Source organism: Pelodiscus sinensis, chromosome 8, assembly GCF_052426305.1.
Source record: "Pelodiscus sinensis isolate ZL-2025 chromosome 8, ASM5242630v1, whole genome shotgun sequence".
Taxonomy (NCBI): domain Eukaryota; kingdom Metazoa; phylum Chordata; order Testudines; family Trionychidae; genus Pelodiscus; species Pelodiscus sinensis.
Window position 1 is genome coordinate 55,280,052 of NC_143059.1, and position 23,823 is coordinate 55,303,874.

The following is a 23,823-nucleotide window of genomic DNA, read 5'->3' on the forward strand; positions in this document are numbered from 1 at the left end:
ATTGCAAATGCACGGGATATGCTCAGCTGGTGTAGCACTGATATTACCAGCTGCTCTGCTACTGTCCATGCAACCCTGCCTTTGGTGACATTGAGGAGCTGTGATGGGCACAGCCAGAGCAACAATATGCTCCAGTGATCCTTGAGCCATGGATGGCTCTTCCGAGGCAATAGTCTACTGGTATCTTATATGATGAGACTCAGGGGATCAGAGAGCTGCAGTTGGGGGCTGCTCCCCACAGCAATCTCAAAATGGATTTTTTTTTTTTAGAGAGAGAAAATTTCTGAGTCAAACATTGAAATAGCTGACTTCTTATATCCAGATTCTCCATAATGTTTTGCATTGGATAAAGACAGAAATATCACATTTTCATATAAAAACCTATTTAACTGTACTTACTGATTTTACCCTCCTTGTTTTGGAAATGGAAAAAAAAAACAGATGCACAAATTGATGATTGGAAAAGTTCCTTTATGACAGATCCTATTCTGAATTATGCAAAGTGCTAGTTCAGAGCTCAGATGCATAGACATTTTATTTTCAAGTACACCAAAAGAAATATTGCTTTGTATATACTGCCACTTCTGATTTCAAAGAGCTGTGCAATTCATTTAGACTGAAAATCATTTAGACTGAAAATCATCCCAATTTACAAATTATTACAATCTATTACATTTGTCTCAAAGAAAAGCTAAACCTTAAATAGCAATGCTTAAGAACATCTGAAATGGTGTTTAGCAGTGCCATATGTAATTGGAAGTATGCTTTCTGTAGTTCTGTTACGGGCATGGCTGATTACTAAATACAAACATTTCTTCTACATAACCACCTTGGATCATTTGGTGCTGCCACATGCAGATTTTATCCCCATCTTTTCATTATAATTTCCATGTCAGAATATTGGAGCTGCTAGATATTGTACACTGGCCTGGAATATAATTGAAAGGAGGATTATGCGGGGGAAAATTTGCTCTAACATCTAAATAGGTTGATGATCTGCAGTGACTGAAATGTGCCAGGTATTCATGAAATATAGAAAACACATAACAGAGTGCCCTTTTCATGTAAAAAGTTGCCAACTCACAGTACTAGCTAATGATCTTAGGTACTCATAAATCTCCCTTCATGGTAATATCTGAACAGCACCCGTGAGAGGTAGGGAAGTGCTGTTATCCCCATTTTATAGATGGGGAACTAAGGTCCACAATGACTCAGCCAGGGCCACAAGCAGTTTGTGGTGACTGTTACTCACACCCAAGTTAGTGCTCTAACCTCTGGATCATTCTTCCTCCACACACATTTGTTGTTTTCTAAGGATTACGTGAGTTGTTTTATCAAATCTCACTGCAAAATACCATGAAAACAGTGGTACAATAGTTTTGGTTTATCTAGACTAGAGTGAGTCTTGAACTGCAATGTCTGGTTCTAGGCTAAGAGGAGGGAGCTGGTGAGTCAGATATTAGACAGGGATTCAGTCCATTATTGGAAATGGCAGCTGGTTGGGGAGTTGGGACCTCGATTCAAACTTTTCCTAACTTTCCATATTACTTGAATGTAGGGTCATAACCTCAGGCCCATCTCTAGCCTGAATTTATCAGAACTCAGAGGGTAGACTCTGAGGGTAAACTTATTAAAGCAAGTTTTTCATACTTTTTCTGTGAAGCACAAATTGTCATGTAAAAGTTATTGAGTGCAAAGTCTAGAAACAGAATAATTAGGTACATGGCCTGAGATAGCACTGGCTGCCAGACACTGGTGCTTTTACTATCTCACATTATCTGGTATGGAGTCTCTTCCAATAAAAACCCCATGAGAATCCGTGTATTCCTGATGTCCAGAATAGTCCACCTCTGTGAATCAAGAGAAAGTCTGTTACAATTTGTTCCCTGTTCTAGTCATTGCCAAAGATATCAGGACAAGAGAACTTGAATTAAAAATGTTGCATTCTAGATCAGGTCAGGAAATACAATTCATAGATCATTCTAGATCAGGTCAGGTAAATCAGTTTCACTCTATTTCATGCATGACATTGTAAACATCGATCCATCTTTGTATTAGCAAAGATTATTTAATGAACAGGGCCATTTTAGGTTCAATATTATCAGAAGAGTTAGGGAGTAGAAAATGTTTTCAAGAAAGGTTAGGGGTTCACTTAACTGGAGATGTTCAAGCCTAGGCACGCCAATCACAATACTTTAAGGCTGTGTCTACACTGGCGTGAATTTCCAGAAATGCTTAAAATGGAATACTATTCCGTTTTCAGTTTTTCCGGAGAAGGAGCGTCTACATTGGCAGGCTGCTTTTCCAGAAAAGCCCTTTTTCCGGTAGAGCATCTGTGGCCAATGTAGACGCGCTTTTCCGGAAAAGAGCCCCGATCGCCATTTTCGTGATCTGGGCTTTTTTCCAGAAAAGACTACTGGGCTGTCTACACTGGCCCTTTTCCGGAACAGTGTTCCAGAATAAGGACTTATGCCCGAGTGGGAGCAGAATAGTTTTTCCGGAATAGCGGCTGATTTTGTACAGTAGAGCATCGTTGCTTTTCCAGAAATTCAAGGGCCAGTGTAGACAGCTCACAGCTTATTCCGGAAAAGCGGCTGATTTTCCGGAATAAGTGGCCCAGTGTAGACACAGCCTAACAGTTTGCGGATAATTAAATCAATGAATCTATAGTAAGGACATGGATTGCATCTCATCTTTCTTTCTGAAGAACTAATTCGAGTAGCATTTTTTAGATGTGCAGATTAAAATGGTGGATTTGAATTTTGCAAATAAGGAACTATTGTAGATGCTATTAGTTTATAATTGAGTTGTTGATAAACAAGTAAAAGAAAGCTACTGTGCTAGAAATTGGAAGTAAACTGATACACAAAGATTTTGTGAAGTGAAATGTAAAGTTATTTACAGACCATTATACTAAACTCAAGAGAAGATTATTTCCATTTACCAGAATTCGTGTTCCTAGTGCCATGTCTCCGAAGCAGAATTGGCCCAACAACAGCCTCTTGTTCCTGATAAGAGCTTGTATCCCTCTTGGACCTAGGTACACAGCCTTGATAGCATCGGGAAGAATAATCATATACCCTGCACACCGCCATTTTACACTGCAGGTAAACTGATGGATGTTGGTTAATAAATGTGAAGGCATTGAATTTGAACCGTATGATGGAGCTGGAGGGTGAAAAGTATGTACCAAAAGTAGGATCTCTAACACACCTAAAATAAATAAATAAATAAATAAATAAATAAATAAAATTAGTCTTCATGCTTACAGAACCACAAAAATAAATTGCCAACGTGAAGAATGCCATATAGGCAAAGTTTTTAATAACTTAAAAATGCATTAACAGAAACGGAGAAAAATATGTATTTGTAGTAAGATGAAAATGAAAGACTTAAAATATTGTAGAAAATGAAAGATTTTAAAATAGTGGCAGTGACTTGTCTGAAAGCAAAACATACAATATTCCTTTCCCTAATTCAGCTAGGAGAGCTTTCCTGGTCCAGGGTGGAGATCATGGACCTTATTCAGGTTTGAGGGGAAGGTCCCCAATGTCCATGATCTCCACACTAGATGGAGGATGGCGGTCGTCTATGCCAGTCTGGCCACCAAGGGCCACATATGAACCCAGAAGCAGGTTTGCATGAAGGTCAGGTTGGTCCAGCAAGACCCCCAACCCTGAGCCCTGAGCTTCCCCTCCCTCTTCTTCCCTTGCTTCCCCCTTCTAGTTCCCTCCTCCTAGGTTTTCCCCTCCTTTCTCCCACCCTCTCTCTTCCCCTCTCCAACCCTCCTTTTCCCAGTCTCCCCAGAGGTTCATCCCCCCCCCCCCAGTTTTGTTCAATAAACCCAATTTCTATTTTTGAACATACGTGTCTTTTATTTGAAGGGGGCCTACGGAGGGGTAAGTGGAAGGATGTGAGAGAGAAATGGGGCACAAGCCACCAGTGGGGAGGACCGGGGAGGTTCTGAGGGCTCCTTGGGGTGGATGCTCTCCCTCAGGGCCTCCTGGATCCTGACAGCCCCTCGATGGACCTCCCGGATGGCATCCTGCAGCAAGTGCAGCTGGGCTGATAGCAACGACCCCACGAAATGCACCGGCATGCCCAGGGACTGCTCTGGCTCCATGTGGCCGAGTGCTGTGGTGTCCCGAGTTCGGGCACTCAGGGCACTCCAAGACAGGACTGCTTTGCTGTCCATCATTGAGGTAGACAAGCAAGTGGGGAACCCTGAGAACTGTCTGTTCAGGGTGGGAGTAGGGTCACTTTAAGCATGGAGCTCAGTTAGCCTCAGGCAGCAGCCCCACACTAAGTCCTAAACTGATGCCTTGCCGGCACTGGTTCCAGCCAGCCTTAACTTCAGTTCAGGGTCCACTCAGTGTGGATGTGCTATTTCGAAAGAGCAAAACACTATTTCGAAATAGTTTTTGTGTCTAGATGCGTTATTTCGAATTAGCTTAATTCGAATTAACTATTTCTAATTAAGGGTTAATTCGAAATAGCGCTGTAGTGTAGACATACCCGAACAGCCTAACCACTTGACCTGGGATTCACTCTTTGTCTTAGCTGAGAAACATGTCCAAATGACAGTTCTTTCAGAATTGATACATCTCCATGAAACATTTCAGCCGTGATGAACAGCTGGATTTTTAACAGGCAAAAACTTGTCATTTTTTCCCCTACTAGCTGTGTTTTGAAAGGCAGACTCTGTCTCTTTACTAAATGGTTACACGGTGGGGCCCCTAGTGCCTGTTTGGGTTTTCTAGAGCTACTGGATATGAACAATAATAATGATAAAATCCTTCTTCCATTCTGTGCCATCTTAGCCAACTGACTCTCACTCCTCTGATTTCTGCTTTGGATAGAAGAAGGAAGAAAGTCAATGTTTCCAGTGAACCCAATTGCTAATACATCAATTGCATAGGTAGGGTGACCATATTTCCCTATGCAGAATATGGGACACCAAGGGGGGAGGGCCTGCCAGTGCTTGGGACTTTAGCTCAAAGGGGGTACTGCTGGTGCTTGGGCTGCAGTCCCACCAGGGGGGAGGGGAGCCACCAGCATTCAGGGCTTCAGCCCTGCAGGGGGCAGGAGAGGAATTGCCAGTACTCAGGGCTCCAGTGGCTGTAGCTCTGAGTAGCCGAGGTAGCCTGCCCACCCTGCCCCACTGCAGGGATGAAGTTCACCCCCACAGCATGCAGAGTGGGGAATAAGGTGACAGATGATCACCCTATGCACAGGTGCATCACAGAACAAGATTTGAATCTGTATTTTCCTGTCAGTGTTGATCACTGCCAATATCCCATGCCAATGCATTCTGATTCAGTGTAACCACCATAGAATGGAACTCAGTGTACCTGGTATCACACAGCTACTATCTCAGAATAAGATGCAGAGCTGCCAGATTGTCAACATGTTTCACAGAAAAAAAATTAATGATCTTAGTCTCATAATAATGATCTCATGGTATGAACTATCTATATAATAATCATAGTTTTTACTTGCTTCTGTTATATTCATGCCAATATTTGTCTCACCTATACATAGTTGGGATCAGTGTTCCCTCTAAGCTGTGCTGCAGCATAGCTTCACAGGTGATTAATCAGCCTAACACAGTGGGTCACCTTCATGCAGGGAGCCCTGAGCCTCTGACGAAGTGGGGCTGATTAATCACCAGTGAAGCTGCGCTGTTGCGCATCTTAGAGGGAACACTGGTTGAGATGGTTGAATTTAGAAATGAATTTAGCTGCATAAGATAAAAATTAAGTATTAAGACCAAATCTTTTAAAAACAGTATGATAAAATCATTCAGTGCAGAAAAAGTCAAAATATTTTAAGCTGAATAATATTTATTTAAATTAAAAGCCCATAAAAATGTGCTTACATCACAACTGAATTCACCTCCCTAGTTACTACATAACATGCTTGAGTGGATTTGCTCTTGCATGATTGCAGGGTCTAAACATCATTTCTATGGTTATTTCTCATTTCTTGACAGAATCGGTTAAAAATGTTTTCAAACATTTTATTGGCATAGGGAACTGAAATTACCTCGCAATGTCCCTATTTATTTCATAAATAAAACAGATACAGAACTGCATGCATAGATCCATTGTAAACCATTGTGGAAAAAGTCCTTACCCGCTCTTGATAATGTCATAAGTTGCTGTTGTAAAATCATTGGGATCAGGTGATGCAACACAAGTGTCCAAAAACAACACCAGATTTGGGTCAGAACTGTTAATTGAAGCTTGAAAGAATAAGTTCTGGTTCAGGTCAACATAGTATGGAAAGTCAGTCACTGGCCGTGAGAAGGATGGCGATTCATATAATGAAATGTTCACATTATATCTGCTGTACTGTGTTTCATTGACCTCATTATAATCCTCAGCATTATACATTATTTCCTTCCAAGTGTTTTGGAGCATTTTGCAGTTGATGTGCAAGTAAAGATCTTTTTGCCTTTTGATTCCATAACCGGAAGAGGTTGCTTTGATCAAGTTGGAATACATGATAGTATTGCTGTTCCCCTGTTTGACACATTAAATATAGAATTAGCTAGCATGGCCATTTTTTTGCCCGAGGTCATAATTACCATTAGGTTTGCTAAGCTTTTGATGCACCCAAGAATAACACATTTTAAAAGCATTGCTTCTACTGGCAGTACTTTGAAAACAAATGTGACTTTGGTCCTTTCTACTCACTACACTTTTTAAAGAATATTACTGGCTGTACGCTATGGTGATTATACTAAGATGTGACAAATATTTTCTTTCAACTCAAATACAGCCACGTTAGTTCACATTAGTACAAAGGCTGAACATGAAATGCACAAAGATCCTGATTTAGTAAGGTACTGAACACTAACTTAACACACATGAGTAGTGCTACTGAAGTAAATGCTTTAAATTAGACATGTGTAACTGCCTTACTAAACTGGGGCCTAAGTAAGTGCAAAGTGTTTTGGCTATTCAAGAACATCAGCTCATACTCAACAAAAGTCTGTGAACACGGGTGGAGATTCTTCACGTATCTCCCTGGCCCACAATATTCCCCGTACCGTGTTCCCTGCAGGCAGGGGAAGAATAGGTGGGAGTGGTCAGTTAATCTGAACATGCAGCCATTGGCTCACTTGTAGTTCCTGTGAACCAAAGCCCATGTTTCCATTCATGACCCTTTTCAAAATGAATGGCGTAGTTTACCCAGAGCCCCTTTTCACCCTCTTAATTAAATATTCAGCTTCATACCTCTCGCCTTGTGCCACAGCCACTGTATGGTATGTTGAATGTAATATAGCTTGTTGTAATCTTTGGTTTACAAGAAGGGTCAATCAAGCTGACATTATCTGAAACGTAGCCTTGCGACTGGAGATAGGCTCTGTTAACAACTATGTGCATGTATTCTGGCAGACACCGAAGAGCTGGGAGGTGGATAAAGTACATATTATTAACACATTCAGGCATAAAATAGTAATGAAATGTTCAACCTCTAAATATACTGATATCTACACGTTGTGTATGGTGAGAGAGAGAAGACTGTTCATAAGAGGCGGACTCACAACTGTTAATGTCAAAGTGATAGTCATTCATAGAGGATTGGATCCTGTATAGTCTCTTCCTGGGCATAAGGCAGATTGAAATGAATAGGAATTTTGGCTGAATGAGGACTTAAGGATCAGGCTTTGAATGGCTATGAAAGGTGTTCAAGGTCACATATGGGCACCTCTGAAGATGTGGACAAATTGCAGGGGATTCAGGGAAGAGCATCAAAACCTGGAAAAGGAATTGGAGGGAATGAATTTAACTGTAAATAATTATAATACTAAACATGCATCAGTACGGTGCTAAACAGGCTGTGAGCTCAAATAAATCATAGCTAATGAATGGGAAGAGCAAATGACATTGACTTATATTGTATGAAGGAGGGTGATTGCAATGAGAGTTTTGCCTGCATCAGGACTAGGATCAGACCCAAAGAGAATGAGTAATTAGGTTGTACAAGGGGCCATAAGTAAGAGTATTAAGATGAGATGATGGAAAGGTTAATTTAGGCTGAATATCAGAGAAAATGTCCGAAATAATTTGATAACAACAAAGTTTTATCTTTAAAAAAAAATCAAACTGTCTGAAAGTAAAAGGCCAGTAATCACACACTGTGAAAGATAACAGTGAATGGTATTTTACTGAGGTGGTTGAACATTAATCAATGGTTATTTAGCAAATACAAATAAATAAGTGGACATGTCTGCTGAAAAACAAAACATCCTGCATTAAACATGAACTTACTAGTATTCTGATCTGCTGGAATGGTGTAGTAGTCAGCATGAAACCCTCTGTTTGTGAAACTTGAGTCACTGTGGAAGCGAACTGTCATCAAGTTTGAGGATGATGTATATGTAAGATTCGAATTGTAACAAATTTTCCCCAATAAAGGAGAAGTGTAGAGTGCTCCATCATATATCTCAATATAATCATATTGGCATCCACCACCTTGAATCCTGGGAAATAAACATGAACATTTTGTAAACTATTTTGTAAAGTCCTATTTAGATATTCATCACAGAGCAGCTCAGAAATCTCAGATTAAACCCTTTGGACTGCAAAGTGTTAATGGCAAAGATTGCCATCATTTGCATCTTGTATGGTACTGTGGCAAAGGCCCCTCTTTCCCTGGCCAGTGTTTGGGCTGGCCGCCTTCCCCCTTTGCCAAGGGTTGGGTTTTCTGCTGATTTCCAGGTAGGGAGTCCAGCTACTCCTTTTGGGACTCCCTTCTCTGCTGTCTAGCTCTTTAACTGTTGGTACTTTGTATGAGTATGTCTCTATTTCACTCCCACTCCCACTCCCCTTCTGTCCTCTGCCTCTCTTTCTCTCCTCCCACTCCCCACTACCACCTTTTAACTTGAGATCCTTTTGTAGGTCTCCAGCAGGTCTTTGGCAGGTCTGAAGTGGAGTCAGCTTGCCTCAGTCTGCCTGGGCCAGCTCCCTGACAGCCAGGAGCAGTCCGAGGCTGGCTGCAGCAGCTGGCGCCCCAGGCGGAAGGAGCAATTGGCACCCCCACCTGCATTGCTGTCAATGGCCGTGACGTCATCATCAGGCGCCCAGGTGCCCCGTGACGTCATCATCGGGTGCCCCGGGCTGGTGTACCCTAGGTGACCGCCGAGTCTGCCTACGCTCACAGGCCACCCCTGCTGACAGCTGATCCTAACTGTCCTGCAGCCACCCACCTACCTCTAATAAGCAGGCCTTTTATCCTGTTTGGACTGCCTTTCCTCCCTCCCACCCCCTTCCCCGTAGCAGCCCTCTGGCCTGTCCTTGTCACAGTACCAACCACTTTGTTCTGACTCAATAAATAACAACAAATAACATTCCATTCATTGCAATTTTCATCTTAGGTTTCCTGGTCCCTTAAAACAGTTAAGTCATAAGAACAGAAGTACGGCCATACTGGGTCAGACCAAAGATCCATCTAGCTCAATAGCCTGTCTGCAGACAGTGACCAATGACAGAAGCCCCAGAGGGAGTGAACAGAACAGGTTGATAGTTATCAAGTGATCCTTCTCCTGTCATCCATTTCCAGCCTGTAACAAACAGAGGCTAATGAGTATTGATGGACCTAACCTCCAAGAATTTATCTAGTTCTTTTTTTTTAACAATGTTGAAGTCCTGGTCTTTACAACATCCTCTGGCAAGGAGTTCCACAGGTTGACTGTGCGCTGCATGAAGAAATAATCCTGTTGAAAAACATCCTTCAAATGCAGAGGGTACCAACTTGAAAAATCCATGACTATGAACCCATGAATTGCCCAGGAAATTAGTGATTTACTTACGACATATCTATAAAGGAAAGTGTTACACGGTAATTACTCTCGGCTTCCAATTCCCACACACAATCTGCATTGTTTGGATAATTTCCAGGATAGAATGGGCTATGAAAAGTCCCAGAGGAATACTGAAGGACATCACCACAAGTGTATCTTGCTGCAGAATCAAATGTAAGAAAAGACAATACATACGAGTCATTTATATAGGTGTATATTTGTACAGGTTGGACCTCCCTTGTCATGCATCCTCGGGACCTGACCCATCCCAAATGACCTGACCCATCCCTACCACTGACTTCCAGGACACTCCCTCTCCTTGCAGTTGGCTCGGCTCTGGTTCCACTGTCACTAGGCTCCAGTCAGCAGAGCTTGGACTTAGGCTCAGTCCTTCTGGGGATCTCCAGGATAGAGCTCCCCAGCTGCTATGGCCCCGCTTCTACCCCAGAGGACAGGGGATCCCTGGGGACAGGGGTTGCCAGTTGCCCAGCTTTTGCCACTCCCCGGTCCCACTGCTGTGCCCAGCCAGGACTCCCTAGGATGGAGATCCCCAGCTGTGGCCCCGTTTCTCCCACATTCAACCGGGGATCCCTGCTGGGAATGGGACTTGCTGGTCCCACTGCTGCCCTGCCTGGCTGGGGCTCCCTGGGGATGGAGCTCCCCAGCTGCGTGACCCTGCTTCTTTCCCACTCAACCCAGGCGGCCAAGGGACAGGATTCACACTCCCAGGAACCAGGGATCTCAGATCTAGCAACATCCATGGTCCTATCGAACCAGAGAATCCTGGATTTCGGAGGTTCAACATGTATAATATGATTTATCAGCCAGAGACAAAACCTACTAAAGTTAAAGGAAAACCTCTCATAACTCCATTGGTCTTTATAAAAGGTGGTCTCTGATCAGGATCTGTTCCTAAGATCTGTGGAGTTCATTCATTCTCATTCAATGCTCAGCACCTCTCAAGATTAGGCGCTAAATGGATATAGCTGAAGATAGAAAATATGGGCCAAGAAAAATGTTCAGGGAAGAAAGAATTTGCCTTTTTTCCTCTGTTGACATTAGATTCTTAATTCAGATTGGAAGTAAATTTTTTATAATACATTTTACATGAGGGACAAAAATTACAGCCTGAATGAAAATAGCATCTGCAGCCAATTTTGGAACATCACAATATTTACTTAATGCACAGCTTTATGTGCTATAAGGTCTATAATCAAATTTGTCTCTAAGGAACACATATGAAAAGGAGAAGAATTAGAAAAAAATATTATATTGTTGGGGACACACATATAGGTCTTGTGTTCTTTTTTGTTGGTGGTGATCTTATGCAGAATAAAACAAATTTTAAAACCTCAGAATTATTATCCAAGCTGGAATTCTTGTTTTTCAGCCACAACCTGTTGAGAGATGAGTAAGTACTGTATAGGGAGCAAAAATCTGAAGAAAGCGTAGTGTTATGGAAATGACATGGGCCCTGGGAGTCAGTTCTATTCCTCACCTCTGCATTCATGTAATTTAGCACTGTAATCCTACCATATGCCAACAGCTGCAAACTGAGATTGGGGATGGATATACACATTCTCCTCTTTTCTCCACAGGGTAAGCACAGAATCATGACAGGGTATTAGAAGATGGCAGAACACAAGAGAGCAATTCAACAACCGTACCAAAAAAGCTTTATGGCCTGAACCAGTTTTGATATTTAGTCCTTTAAATTGCTATTTCAATTTTTCCTTGCTCTCATTTCAGTTCTTGTGGCAACGGCATTATAAAACTATGAGCTAATTAAGAATCCAAATATCTCTAAAACAGACTCCCATAGGAGAAAAACATATTAGTAAAGCCCAAAGGAGTTAGCACTCACCAGTAGTTATGTACCAAGGCCATAATGAGTTGTATCCTGGTCTTCCTGCAGGAAGAGAACAGAACCAAAACTAGAGCTCTGAGTATTATGCAGGTAAAACATGCAAGAGCAGAAGTGTGCAATGGACCTATACAGTTCAACAAATGTACAGAGAAATGTTTATTGCCTGTAGAACATTTGAAATTTGTCATTTGCATTGCTATGCTATCTGTCTTTTCTGTCATTTTAGTTCATGTAGTAATTCTACTATAAAACCATAAACTTGAGTTTCCAAACATTTTTCGTGAAGAACCCTACCAGAGAAAAACATATTAGTGAAAGCAGAATGAGTTAGCACTTACCAGTAGTTGTGTACCAAGGCCATAATGAGTTGTATCCTGGTCTTCCTGAAGGAAGAGAACAGAAGCAAAACTAGAGCTCTATGGTGAATTTTCACAGGGATGGCAAAATAAACATCCCATTTACCAAATCCCCACTCCAAAATATTGAGTTAACGGAACTCCTCAGTGAAAAAGTTGGAAGAATTCTTTTGTGAGACACTTGTAAATTCTTCACACTTACTGGAACAGATGGCAACCACATGTTCAGAATAACCACAGGTATGAGAGACCAATCCTAAATGAGGACGGTCCCATATACTGTGTCCTGGGGAATGATTTATTTAGATGTTTGGATTAAAGGAACTGAAGTGAGAGACAGTTGGATGAATTAAAGAAAATTATATTTGGTCTCCAAAACTGAGTATTATGCGGGTAAAACATGCAAGAGCAGAAGTGTGCAATGGACCTATACAGTTCAACAAATGTACCGAGAAATGTTTATTGCCTGTAGAACATTTGAAATTTGTCATTTGAATTGCTATGCTACCTGTCTTTTCTGTCATTTTAGTTCATGTAGTAATTCTACTATAAAACCATAGGCTTGAGTTTCCAAACATTTTTAGTGCAGAACCCTACCAGAGAAAAACATATTAATGAAAGCAGAATGAGTTAGCACTTACCAGTAGTTGTGTACCAAGGCCATAATGAGTTGTATCCTGGTCTTCCTGAAGGAAGAGAACAGAAGCAAAACTAGAGTTCTATGGTGAATTTTCACAGGGATGGCAAAATAAACATCCCCTTTACCAAATCCCCACTCCAAAATATTGAGTTAACAGAACTCCTCAGTGAAAAAGCTGGAAGAATTCGTTCGTGATACGCTTGCAAATTCTTCACACTTACTGGAACATGGCAACCGCACGTTCAGAATAACCACAGGTATGAGAGACCTATCTTAAATGCGGACAGACTCATAGACTGTGTCCTGGGGAATTATTTATTTTAGATGCTTGGATTGAGGGAATTGAAATGAGACAGTTGGATGAATTAAAAAAAATTATATTTGGTCTCCAAAACTGAGTATTATGCAAGTAAAACATGCAAGAGCAGAAGTTTGCAATGGACCTATACGGTTCAACAAATGTACTGAGAAATGTTTATTGCCTGTAGATCATTTGAAATTTGTCATTTGTATTGCTATGCTACCTGTCTTTTCTGTCATTGTAGTTCATGTGGTAATTCTACTATAAAACCGTAGACTTGAGTTTCCAAACATTTTTAGTGCAGAACCCTATCAGAGAAAAACATATTAGTGAAAGCAGAATGAGTTAGCACCTACCAGTTGTTATATATTGGGGCCATGATGGAGTGGATTGCAATGTTCCTGCAAAAAGATAACAGAAGCGTAACTAAACATCTATGGTGAATTTTCAAAGGAATAGTAAAATGAACATCCTTTTGCCATTTTCCAAATCCCCACACTGAATCATGAGGCAAAGGAGCAATTCAGACATGTGGAAGAATGTTTAACCTGCACAGAACATGTTTTCCTTAAACTTATTTGTGAAACAGCTGAAATGTTTCAGTTGAAACTTACCAAAATACATCAGTTTCTGGCACAAAAGGATTGGAGCCTTAATGGTTGAAATTTGGCAAAGTAATAACAACTAAAATTTGGGTCTTATCATGGAAAGTGTTAGGTAACCTCAACTATAAATGGCACCACCATTGATACATTTGTCTATGACACATTTCAGTAGTGAACCTGTATCATTACAATTTTATGTCTTGATGGATAACATGTTAGTGATGAGTTACTGGTTGATGGAGATGTGTATCCAGCAGCTTCTAGAGTAAAATGTGAGAAATTATAGTTCCAGTTATTAGTATGTTGGAACTGGACAAAAATAATTTGGGCCAACATTTTTTCAACAAATTATAGATTCAGCAATATCAAAACATTATGAAATTTATGCCAGTTTCAGTTCATTGTTCCATTACATTACAATTTCAATCAGCCCACTAAGAATAATGTTGCTGTTATTCTTTTTATTATTATTATTACTAGAATAACCATGATACTAAACTGTTTAAGATAGTCAAGACAGAAGTAGACTGTGAAGAACTTCAAAAAGATCTCACCAAACTGAGTGATTGGGTAACAAAATGGCAAATGAAATGTAATGTGGATAAGCGTAAAGTAATGCACATTGGAAAAAATAACCCCAACTATAAGGACAGTATGATGGGGGCTAATTTGACTACGACAAATCAGGAAAGAGATCTTGGACTTATCGTGGATAGTTCTCTGAAAACTTCCACACAGTGTTCAGCAGCGGTCAAAAACGCAAATATGATGTAAGGAATTATTAAGAAAGGGATAGAAAATAAGACACGGAATATCTTACTGCCCCTGTATAAAACTATGGTATACCCACATCTTGAATACTGTGTACAGATGTGGTCTCCTCATCTCAAACAAGGTATTTTGGCTGTGGAAAGAGTTCAGAAAAGGGCAACTAAAATAAATTAGAGGTTTGGAATGGGTCCCATATGAAGAGAGGCTAAAGCGACTGGGACTTTTCAGTTTAGAAAAGAGGAAACCGAGGGGGGATATGATAGAGGTATATAAAATCATGAGTGTTGTGGAGAGGGCGAATAAAAAAAAGTTATTTATTAGTTCCCATAATAGAAGAACTAGAGGACACCAAATGAAATTAATGGGTAGCAGATTTAAAACTAATAAAAGAAAGTTCTTCTTCACACAGCGTGTAGTCAACCTGTGGAACTCCTTGCCAGAGGAGGCTGTGAAGGCTTGGACTATAACAGAGTTTAAAAAGAAGCTAGATAATTTCCTGGAGGTTAGGTCCATAAAAGGCTACTAGCCAGGGGATAGAAATGGTGTCCCTGACCTCTGTTTGTCAGAGGCTGGAGAAGGATGGCACGAGACAAATTGCTTGATCATTGTCTTCAGTCCACCTCCTCTGGGGCACCTGGCGCTGGCCACTGTCAGAAGACAGGCTACTGGGCTAGATGGACCTTTGGTCTGACCCAGTATGGCTATTCTTATGTTCTTATGTAATGTTTTTATTAAAATGTCAAAGAAATATTTTGTATTAAATAACTTTTAGTTTCAAAATTCGCTTATTTTGGAAAAAATGGTTAAACTAGTAGAAATTAAATCAAAATGTTACTTTTTTTCAAATAAAATATTTTGAATTATTTTAAACATTATTTTCTCAGCTTTTTTTATTGTGAAAATTTCAAATATTTGGTTTCTGATGCAAACCAAAAATCATTTTTAATGTGGATATATTAATAGCATTTTAAGTGCAAATTGCATTGGAAGCTGCATGACATTCTAGAAGGATGCCATGTTTTCAAACAAGTAGAGCAACACTTCAAAAACACTATGTTTATAATATCTTTTAAGGAGTAATTATAAAATATTGTCAAATATGCTTGACTACCACTGAGGTCAATGAAAATATTCCCCCAAACTTTACCTTTCCTGATGGCAAAAGATTGTCTAACACTTGAATAAGTCTTTCATCTCTGCGTATCTAAATACTTCATTAGTCTCATTATCCATATTTCACTTGTATAACTGAGGCATAGTGACATGGCAGAATCATGAATCATAAAACTAGATTTCCTCCATCGCATTTCCATCCCCAGTCCAACTTTCACAGGAAGTGTGGTTAACAGAACTGAAAACTAAGCCATATTGACAGGTGCTCCTAAATAAATGCCATAACTACTTGGCCATCCATGGGATTTTATTTTGTTTTGCTTTTTGGTTTTTTTTTTTTCATATTCATCAAGGAAATGGCTGGGTGAAGCATGGAGCCCATGTTTGAGGAGATGGATAACTTGATGATTCCCTATTCTATTCATTCTGGGTACGTCTAGACTGCAGAGATTTTCTGGGATATCTCCAGTATCCCGGAAACGCTCTGCCGCATCCAAGGAATGCATCTGCTTTTCCTAAAAAAAATTTCAGAAAAGCAGACGCATTTTTTCGGCATCTCTGTAAATCTCATTCTATGAGGAAGAAGGGATGTTTTGAAAGAGTCTTTTTTTCCAACATTTGGTCCATGGTAGATGGGCCAAATGTTGGATAAGCCTCTTTCAGAAGAAAAGTGGAAAAAGACACAAATTGCGGTTCACGATTTGTGTATCTTTTCCCAACTTTTCTTTGTAGTCTAGACACAGCCTCTTTCTGGAGCTCCTTGCATTGGCCACTATCAGAAGACAGGTTACTGGGCTAGATGGACCTTTGTTCCAACCCAGGATGGCCATTCTTCTGTTCCATTCTTCTGTTCTTATGTGTGGGGTTACCATATTTCAGGTTCCCAAAAAGAGGACACTGCCAGGTGGGAACTAGGGGTAGGAGATGGGGAACTGAAGGGAGTGTAGCTGAGGGAGCTGGTAAGTTGGTGCAACTCAGGAGTGTCACTCTCTGTCATGATGATGCCTGGCCACAAGCCCAGCTGTCAATCACCACCTCCCTACAGGAGAGAGCTGGAGTCTGAGTGGGCAAGATCTGTTAGCTCTGGCTTGCAGGGCAATGGACTAATCAGCTGCAGATTCAGGGGAGGGACCTAATCAGGAAGTGGACCAATCAGAGCTCCTTCTAAAATGCAGCTTGTCTGCTTTCTAAAACCTCAGACATTGCTTATTTTTAAATACCCCACCCCTTCCCCAAACAGCAAAACGAAGCTGTATGGTAACCTTAAGTAAGTAGGTAAAAGATTCAGTCTGAAAAACTGTATATTGAAACCTTGGCAATGTGACTTTCAAAAACATCATAGACATGGTTAAAAGCATATTCCATGCCAATCATAAACCTGCAAGAAACCTGCAAACTCTGGATATTTACCTGAACAAATAACACCAGCATCCTCAATATGACCACAGTTATGAATGAGCCATCCTGCATGAAGGCAGTCCCATAGACTGTTTTCCCATCCTCTGCAGTTTACATCATCCAGGACAATATTTCCTGAGCCTTGACCGAAATAGGCACTGCCCTTTGCTTCAACAGCATGTCCACATCCAAGCTGCCCGCACACAACATTTGCGTCACTGAGATCCCAGGAATCATCACACACTGTCCCCCAGGATCCTTTATAATAGACTTCCACACGACCTTCACATCTGCTAGCTGAATTCACTAGTCTCAAGGCCAGCCCTAAATTAGAAGCAAGGCAATTATTATTAGCATATGAGATGTGGTTTTGTTCCTTTTCATAACTCTGTGGCAACTGGGGTGTATCCAATTCATGTAAAAAACAACAATTTACTGCTGTGACGATTATGTGGCCAAACCACACCTCTAGATCAACCCTGGAAAAACACATTTGAATAAGTAATCCCAAGTGAGTATACAAAAAAGTGGCAATTAAACTATCTGTTACCACTCATGAAAGGGATCTTGGAGTCAGTTCTGTGAAAATCTTTGCTCAATGTGAAGTGGCAGTAAAAAAAAAAAAATCATGAATACTGCTTGCAATTCTGGTCATGCCATCTCTAAATATACATTTTAGATGTATTAGAACTAGAAAAAGTACAGAGATGGGCAACAAATGGGTAGGAGCTGAAGAACAGCTTCTATGTAAGGGCAGATTTAAAAGGTTGGGACTCCTTATCTTAGAAAAGAGATGACTAAAAGGGTAAACGATAGAGTTCTATACAATCATGAATAATATGAAGAATGTGAGTATGGTGATGTAACACGTAACACAAAAACTAGTGTTCTGCTCACCAGATGAAATTAATTAGCAGCAAGGTTAAAACAAACCAAAAGAAGACGTCCTTCCTCGTCCAATACAGGATTAACCTGTAGAATGTTGTGAATGAAGATCAAAAGTTTAACTGCATTCAAAAAATGAGAAGTTCATGGAGGAAAGGTCCATCAATGGCTCTTTGCCAAATCATGTCAGGGACACAACCCTTGGGTGTCCCTACATCACCAGCCGCCAAAAGCTGGGGCTGAATGACAGTGGATGGATCTGTTCTGTTCATTTCTTCTGAAGCATCTGGCCGCTGTTTGAAGACATGACTTGGGACTAGATCAGGAATGGACAATAAGCCAGATGCATCTTGCCAGGATTAGTCCTGAGTGGGTCACCATCACTTTATTTACCTGCGCCTCCACAGGTACAGCCATTTGACACTCCCAGCCAATGGGAGTTGCAAGAAGTGGTGTCCCAGTCTGTACCTCTTCCCACAGCTCCCATTGACCGGGAGCAGCAATCTGCAGTGAATAGGAGCAACAAGCGGCCATACCCGTGGTGGTGCTGGAACATAAAGTGCTGGCAGCCCGCCAGGGGCTAACCCTGGTGAACTGCATCTGGCTCCACTACTGAGCTAGATGATCTGACCTACTATGACTCTTCTTATGATCAGGTCGATGGGGTGCTGAATCCCACAATAAAAGATAAATTTTATTAAAATAAGATGAGACAGCACTTACCATTTAGAGAGGTGCTCGCTAGGGGGAAAGAGGTGGTTTCTGCAGTAAGACAAAGACACAATTAGAGAAAACATTTATGGTAATGATAGTGGATCCTTCTATTATGTTATCCAGCAGGTGAATGTTAATTTGCAGTAGATATCACCAATAATATATGAGAGCAGAGGCACAGCAAATCAAGCTCTAAATCCAGCCTTTGGTTGCACATTAGCAACTTCAGAAAACTGCCTAAACAATTTAAAACTAGGTATAATAAATACATATAATAATAGCAATATGCTGAGGTCATTTATGGTGTCTTGCATACTCAAAGTGCTCTACAAATAGCTTGATTGTAGGGCATGCCCTCAGAAAAGCAGATCCCCCAAATTCAAGTTCCAATTATTGACTTTCGATACAAAGTGGAACAGCTTCAAAAGAAGAGCATGAGTGAGTCCCACACCCATATCGCTCTCCTGCAACATAGGAGACAAAGCCAAATCCCTGTTTCAGTTCAGACAGCAAGGAGAATTAAACCAGGGCATACCACAGTCCAGGTTAGTGTCCTAACTGCTGGACTAATGGTTGGACCTCTGTTTGCTGTCTCCTTCTCTTGCCATTGACTAAAGATTTCTGTTAGGGATCTAATTCTACACACCTACTCAATGCTATCTGGATGAAAGATGCAAAAAATACAGAGGTGCCTGAAAAAGCCAAAGGTATAATGCATAGAAAGCAGTGCAAATAGTCACTCTTGGGCTCTGGAAAGCAGGGATGGAAGGATCTGGCAGTCGAAAAGAGAGTTGAGAGAAGAAGAAGCTAGAAGAAGCAGGAATCTGAGGTATGCTGGTGGAGGAAAGATGTAGAAAGCCAGAGGTGGAAATAAAGGATGGGGAGTGAGAGAAAAATAAAAAAAGAATAGAGAAAGGTGGCTAAGTGAAGACCTTCGAATTCATGGGAGACTAGCCACCTGTGTTGTAGGGAGCACAGGGGCAGCTCAGATTCCATGGCTGGTAGATTAGGAAGGATATTTTATGTTAGGAAAGGAACCAGACTTCAAATTTGTTCTGAAGAAGTTGCCCTGCTTTAAAGTTATAGTTAGGGTTCATACATATATCCTAACTCACCGGTTTTAACATGATGATTTATAAATACTCTGAAAGGATGAACACAAACTATAGCAGTCTTTACATATCTCATTACAAACCAATGGTCTAATGTAACTAGAAGTAATTATAATGCAGCTTAAGTACTAATTACAAAAATTACCCACACAATTTCCAGTTACAAAACCCCAACTTACATAACATCAGCTTTACTGGATTGTTTAGAATACATCGGTTCAAGCATTTTGAACAGGTTAACCAAACCCACCACAAGGTAATGAGAGAAAAAAATCACACGCAAAGGGAAAGATGCCAGCACAATTGTGTGTAATAGTTCATTTACCCCAGGAACACTATGGTATTTCACAATTCTATCTTTTTACATTTTGTTAAAATATCTTTAATAAAATATTAGCTGGGTGGTTCAATGGGCACCTGAAAGTACTTTACAATAAATATGTATTTTAACAAGAGAAATCACATTCCATAATTTATATCCTGAATACCAAGATTTGGAGACATTAAATTGTTAATTGACAGGATATTGAGTGACTTGATTTAAATTTTAATACAGGCCACTAAACACAAAACAGTGGGTGTTGGGAACAAGATTAATATCACCATATAAAGCAGTTTATTTAAATTACTCTAATAGTTACAATCAACTAGCTTCTTTGTCAACAGAATGGAGCTGTGTTATCCAGCGTGGCCGTACACAGACACTACCTTCAATCTTTTCACAAAGCTCCCATTGGCATGATTGGGCATTCTAGATGTGGACCCAGTGAAAATGAGCAAAAGTTCTCTTCGCATTTTTGCTTTGCAAGAATTGGAGGCATTTTACCTGTAGTAGCCTGCAGAGTTCCAGAAGTTAACAGAAACATCGAAGTGAAGATCATCATGGTACCCATCTTGTGAGAGCTCCTGAGGAATGGAGCATGAAAATTTATAGGCTCTGAGCACAGAGGGGTGGGGTTCAGAGGTCTGCTCTGCATCTACTGTCAATCAATGCAAAGTGCATTCCGAAAGTGTTTTTTATTTCAATCACAAAGGAAGATGTGTTTAATTTGTTCTCTTTTTCCTTTTGTTTTTAACCTCCTGGTCTTTGCTGAAAGATAATATTTGAACAAAACAACTAGCATTTCCTGAAGGAGACTTTTTGACTGAAATTCTGCCACAGGAGTTTGACTCATGTATGAATCCAAAGTTATTTTTGGTGTTTCTAGAGTGGATCCAGGTGTTTTATTCTTTCCAGCTCTTGCTGGAAGGGGGAGAATCTTCAAGACAGTAGGAAGTGGTGGGGAATTTTTCATGGTGGGGAATTTTTCGTGGTGTGATTGAGTCACAGCATCACAAATGAAGTACTACCAAATATTTGTAGAATATTTTATTAATGTCTTATTGACTAGTGACATTTTGGGGTTCCCCCAAGCCAGTAATGGGTTTGTTCACTTTTCGTCTTGTAATCCTGGGTGTCTTCTTACTATTCAGCTTTGGGTCAGAGCTCTGACTCCGGCAACTTGCCAGCAGTCCACTAGCCTCACACTGGCTATGCCCAACTTGGTTAGTCTTTACAGGCTGAACTTAGTACCTTCCAGCCCCAAATCAACCCCAAATCAGCCTACTGTACAGATCTCACGGGACACTCGCAAAGAAAGTAGTACATTCGCTGCCTCTATAACGACAGTAAACCAGTTCAACTGCTTAGCTTTCTGGAAGCACACAGTTACTCAACTAACATAGCACAGATGATTTATAATGACAGCAAAGAACAAGGATTAAGTGATACCAAGTAAAAAGGATAAAGGTAGAGATTGTTACAGGGAAATAAAAGTGAAAATATGCTTCTAAAAGACCATAACTTGACCTTATACACTTCTGGTTGAAGCTGGTTTCTCTCACTCACATTTCCTTTCCAGATTTTCTGCCTGGATCCATCACGGAGATCAGATTGCTTGGTTTCTTTGTCTGCTAAGGTAAAGAATAAAAGAAATCCTCATATCCCCAAAGGGACTATCTGTCTGACAAGTCAGGAAGATTTCCAGGGGATTCAGTCTCTTGTGCTCTCTGGGGCAGGAGCCATGTTAATAATGGCTCATAAGTGCCGGATCAGGATAACCACGGCTGGCTTAGCTCCATGGCATTGTTTACTGCTAATATGTAAATTGAGGAAAACCCACGTTCTTGTATTTAGGACAGACCAGATGTGTGCCTTCACTTAAGCTAAACTGTCTGGTCCTAAACATGTTGGCTACGTCTACACTGGCCCCTTTTCCGGAAGGGGCATGTAAATTTCACCAGTCGTCGTAGGGAAATCCGCGGGGGATTTAAATATCCCCCGCGGCATTTAAATAAAAATGTCCGCCGCTTTTTTCCGGCTTTTAAAAAAGCCGGAAAAGAGCGTCTACACTGGCCCCGATCCTCCGGATCCTACTTCAAAGTAGGAATAAGACCCTCCAGAAAAGGGCACTTTTTCCGGAGGATCGGGGGCAGTGTAGACGCTCTTTTCCGGCTTTTTTAAAAGCCGGAAAAAAGCGGCGGACATTTTTATTTAAATGCCGCGGGGGATATTTAAATCCCCCGCGGATTTCCCTACGACGACTGGTGAAATTTACATGCCCCTTCCGGAAAAGGGGCCAGTGTAGACGTAGCCGTTTTAATTATGTCATTCAGAGGGAATTTATAACTTCACATAGAACATTAACATATGAATTTTTTCAGTTGTATCAATACTCAGCATGCCGTTAGTTTTTATATAATACCCTGTACAACGCTTTTTGGATAAATACAATGACAACAGAATCTTGGCTGTAGTGAGTTGGATGGGTCTGATGAGTGACAGCCAGGGCTGCTGATGTGGGGGGAAAAGGGGCAAAGACAGCAATTATCCAGGAGCTCAGCAATTGAACAGTGCCTGGGCTCTAGGCCGCTGTCATCACTACAGCAGCCGCAGTGGCAGCTAAAGCCTCAAGGCCTTTAGATCATCACTGGAAAGTCTGTGTAGTGATGAGGGCTTGCTGCCCCTAGCCCCACCCCTTCTGTCTTGCCCCTTCCAGGGGGTCTGGAGCCAAGGTCCTCCTCCCACCCCCATCCCCCCACACACATTGCCCAGGGCCCAGTGAAGTCTGTTACTAGGTCTGGTGACAGCATACTCTATGCGTGTGAGCTTCTTAGGCACGTTACTGATTAGATTTTAGGGGCAAAGCAGACTTTGGAAACTGCTGGGCTCCCCAACATTTTCTCAACTATAGTCACAAACACGTTTGCCCCAATCAATGTCAGACACAAATGCAGTTGTCTTCACTACTCATCCTTCCAAAGAAAATGGATCATCACAGGGTACAAGCCCAATGGCACCAACCATGACCGTGAGATTGTGAAAACCAGCATAGAATCATAGAATCATAGGGCTGGAAGAGATCTCAGAAGGTCATCAAGTCCAGCCCCCTGCCTAAACCAGGACTAACCCCAACTAAATCATCCTAGCCAGGGCTTTGTCAAGGTGGGACTTAAAAACCTCTAGGGATGAAGATTCCACCGCCTCCCTAGGGAACCCATTCCAGTGCTTCACCACCCTCCTAGTGAAATAGTTTTTCCTAATATCCAACTTAGACCTCCCCCACTGTAACTTAAGACCATTGCTCCTTGTTCTGCCATCCGTCACTACTGTGAACAGACTCTCTCCATCCTCTTTGGAACCTCCCTTCAGGAAGTTGAAGGCTGCTATCAAATCTCCCCTCACTCTTCTCTTCTGCAGACTAAATAAGCCCAAATCCCTCAGCCTTTCCTCATGGGACGTGTACTCCAGCCCCCTAATCATTTTCTTTGCCCTCCACTGGACTTTCTCCAATGCATCCACATCCTTTCTGTAATGGGGGAGTTGATGCAGTACTCCAGATGTGGCCTCACCAGTGCTGAATAAAGGGGAATAATCACTTCTAAAGATCCGCCAGCAATGCTCCTCCTAATGCACCCTAATATGCCATTAGCCATCTTGGCTACAAGGGCACACTGTTAACTCATATCCAGCTTCTCTTTCACTGTTATCCCCAGGTCCTTTTCTACTGAACTGCTGCTTAGCCACTCTGTCCCCAGCTTGTAACAGTGCTTGGGATTCTTTTATCCCAAGTGCAGAACTCTGCACTTATCCTTGTTGGACCTAATCAGATTTCTTTTGGGCCAATTCTCCAATTTTTCTAGGTCACTCTGGACCCTATCTCTACCCTCCAACGTATCTACCTCTCATCCTAGCTTAGTGTCCTCTGCAA

At 41.3% G+C, this 23,823-nt stretch overlaps 1 protein-coding gene across 1 annotated transcript; it reads right to left on the minus strand.

Moving 5' to 3' along the window:
* Positions 1–2,930: 2,930 nt before the first annotated feature.
* On the minus strand, positions 2,931–21,493 carry LOC149524014 (scavenger receptor cysteine-rich domain-containing protein DMBT1-like). Its single transcript, XM_089780352.1, has 13 exons — positions 21,462–21,493; positions 20,400–20,479; positions 19,577–19,672; positions 16,978–17,186; positions 16,776–16,874; positions 12,676–12,720; positions 12,017–12,061; positions 11,690–11,720; positions 9,821–9,971; positions 8,280–8,491; positions 7,242–7,414; positions 6,136–6,524; positions 2,931–3,213 (listed from the first exon to the last, which is right to left on the minus strand). The coding sequence occupies exons 1-13, from the start codon at positions 21,491–21,493 to the stop codon at positions 2,931–2,933; spliced, it is 1,845 nt and encodes a 614-aa protein (XP_089636478.1).
* Between the last annotated feature and the right edge of the window lie 2,330 nt (positions 21,494–23,823).

Excerpts from the sequence above, each read along its gene's own strand:
- LOC149524014 (XM_089780352.1), bottom strand. The coding sequence starts at position 21,493 with ATGGATCCAGGCAGAAAATCTGGAAAGGAAAT. Across the intron at positions 8,492-9,820 it reads CTTTCCTTTATAGATATGTC|GATTCAAGGTGGTGGATGCC; the intron begins GTAAGTAAATCA and ends TTTATTTCCCAG. Across the intron at positions 6,525-7,241 it reads GCTGTGGCACAAGGCGAGAG|GGGAACAGCAATACTATCAT; the intron begins GTATGAAGCTGA and ends TGTGTCAAACAG.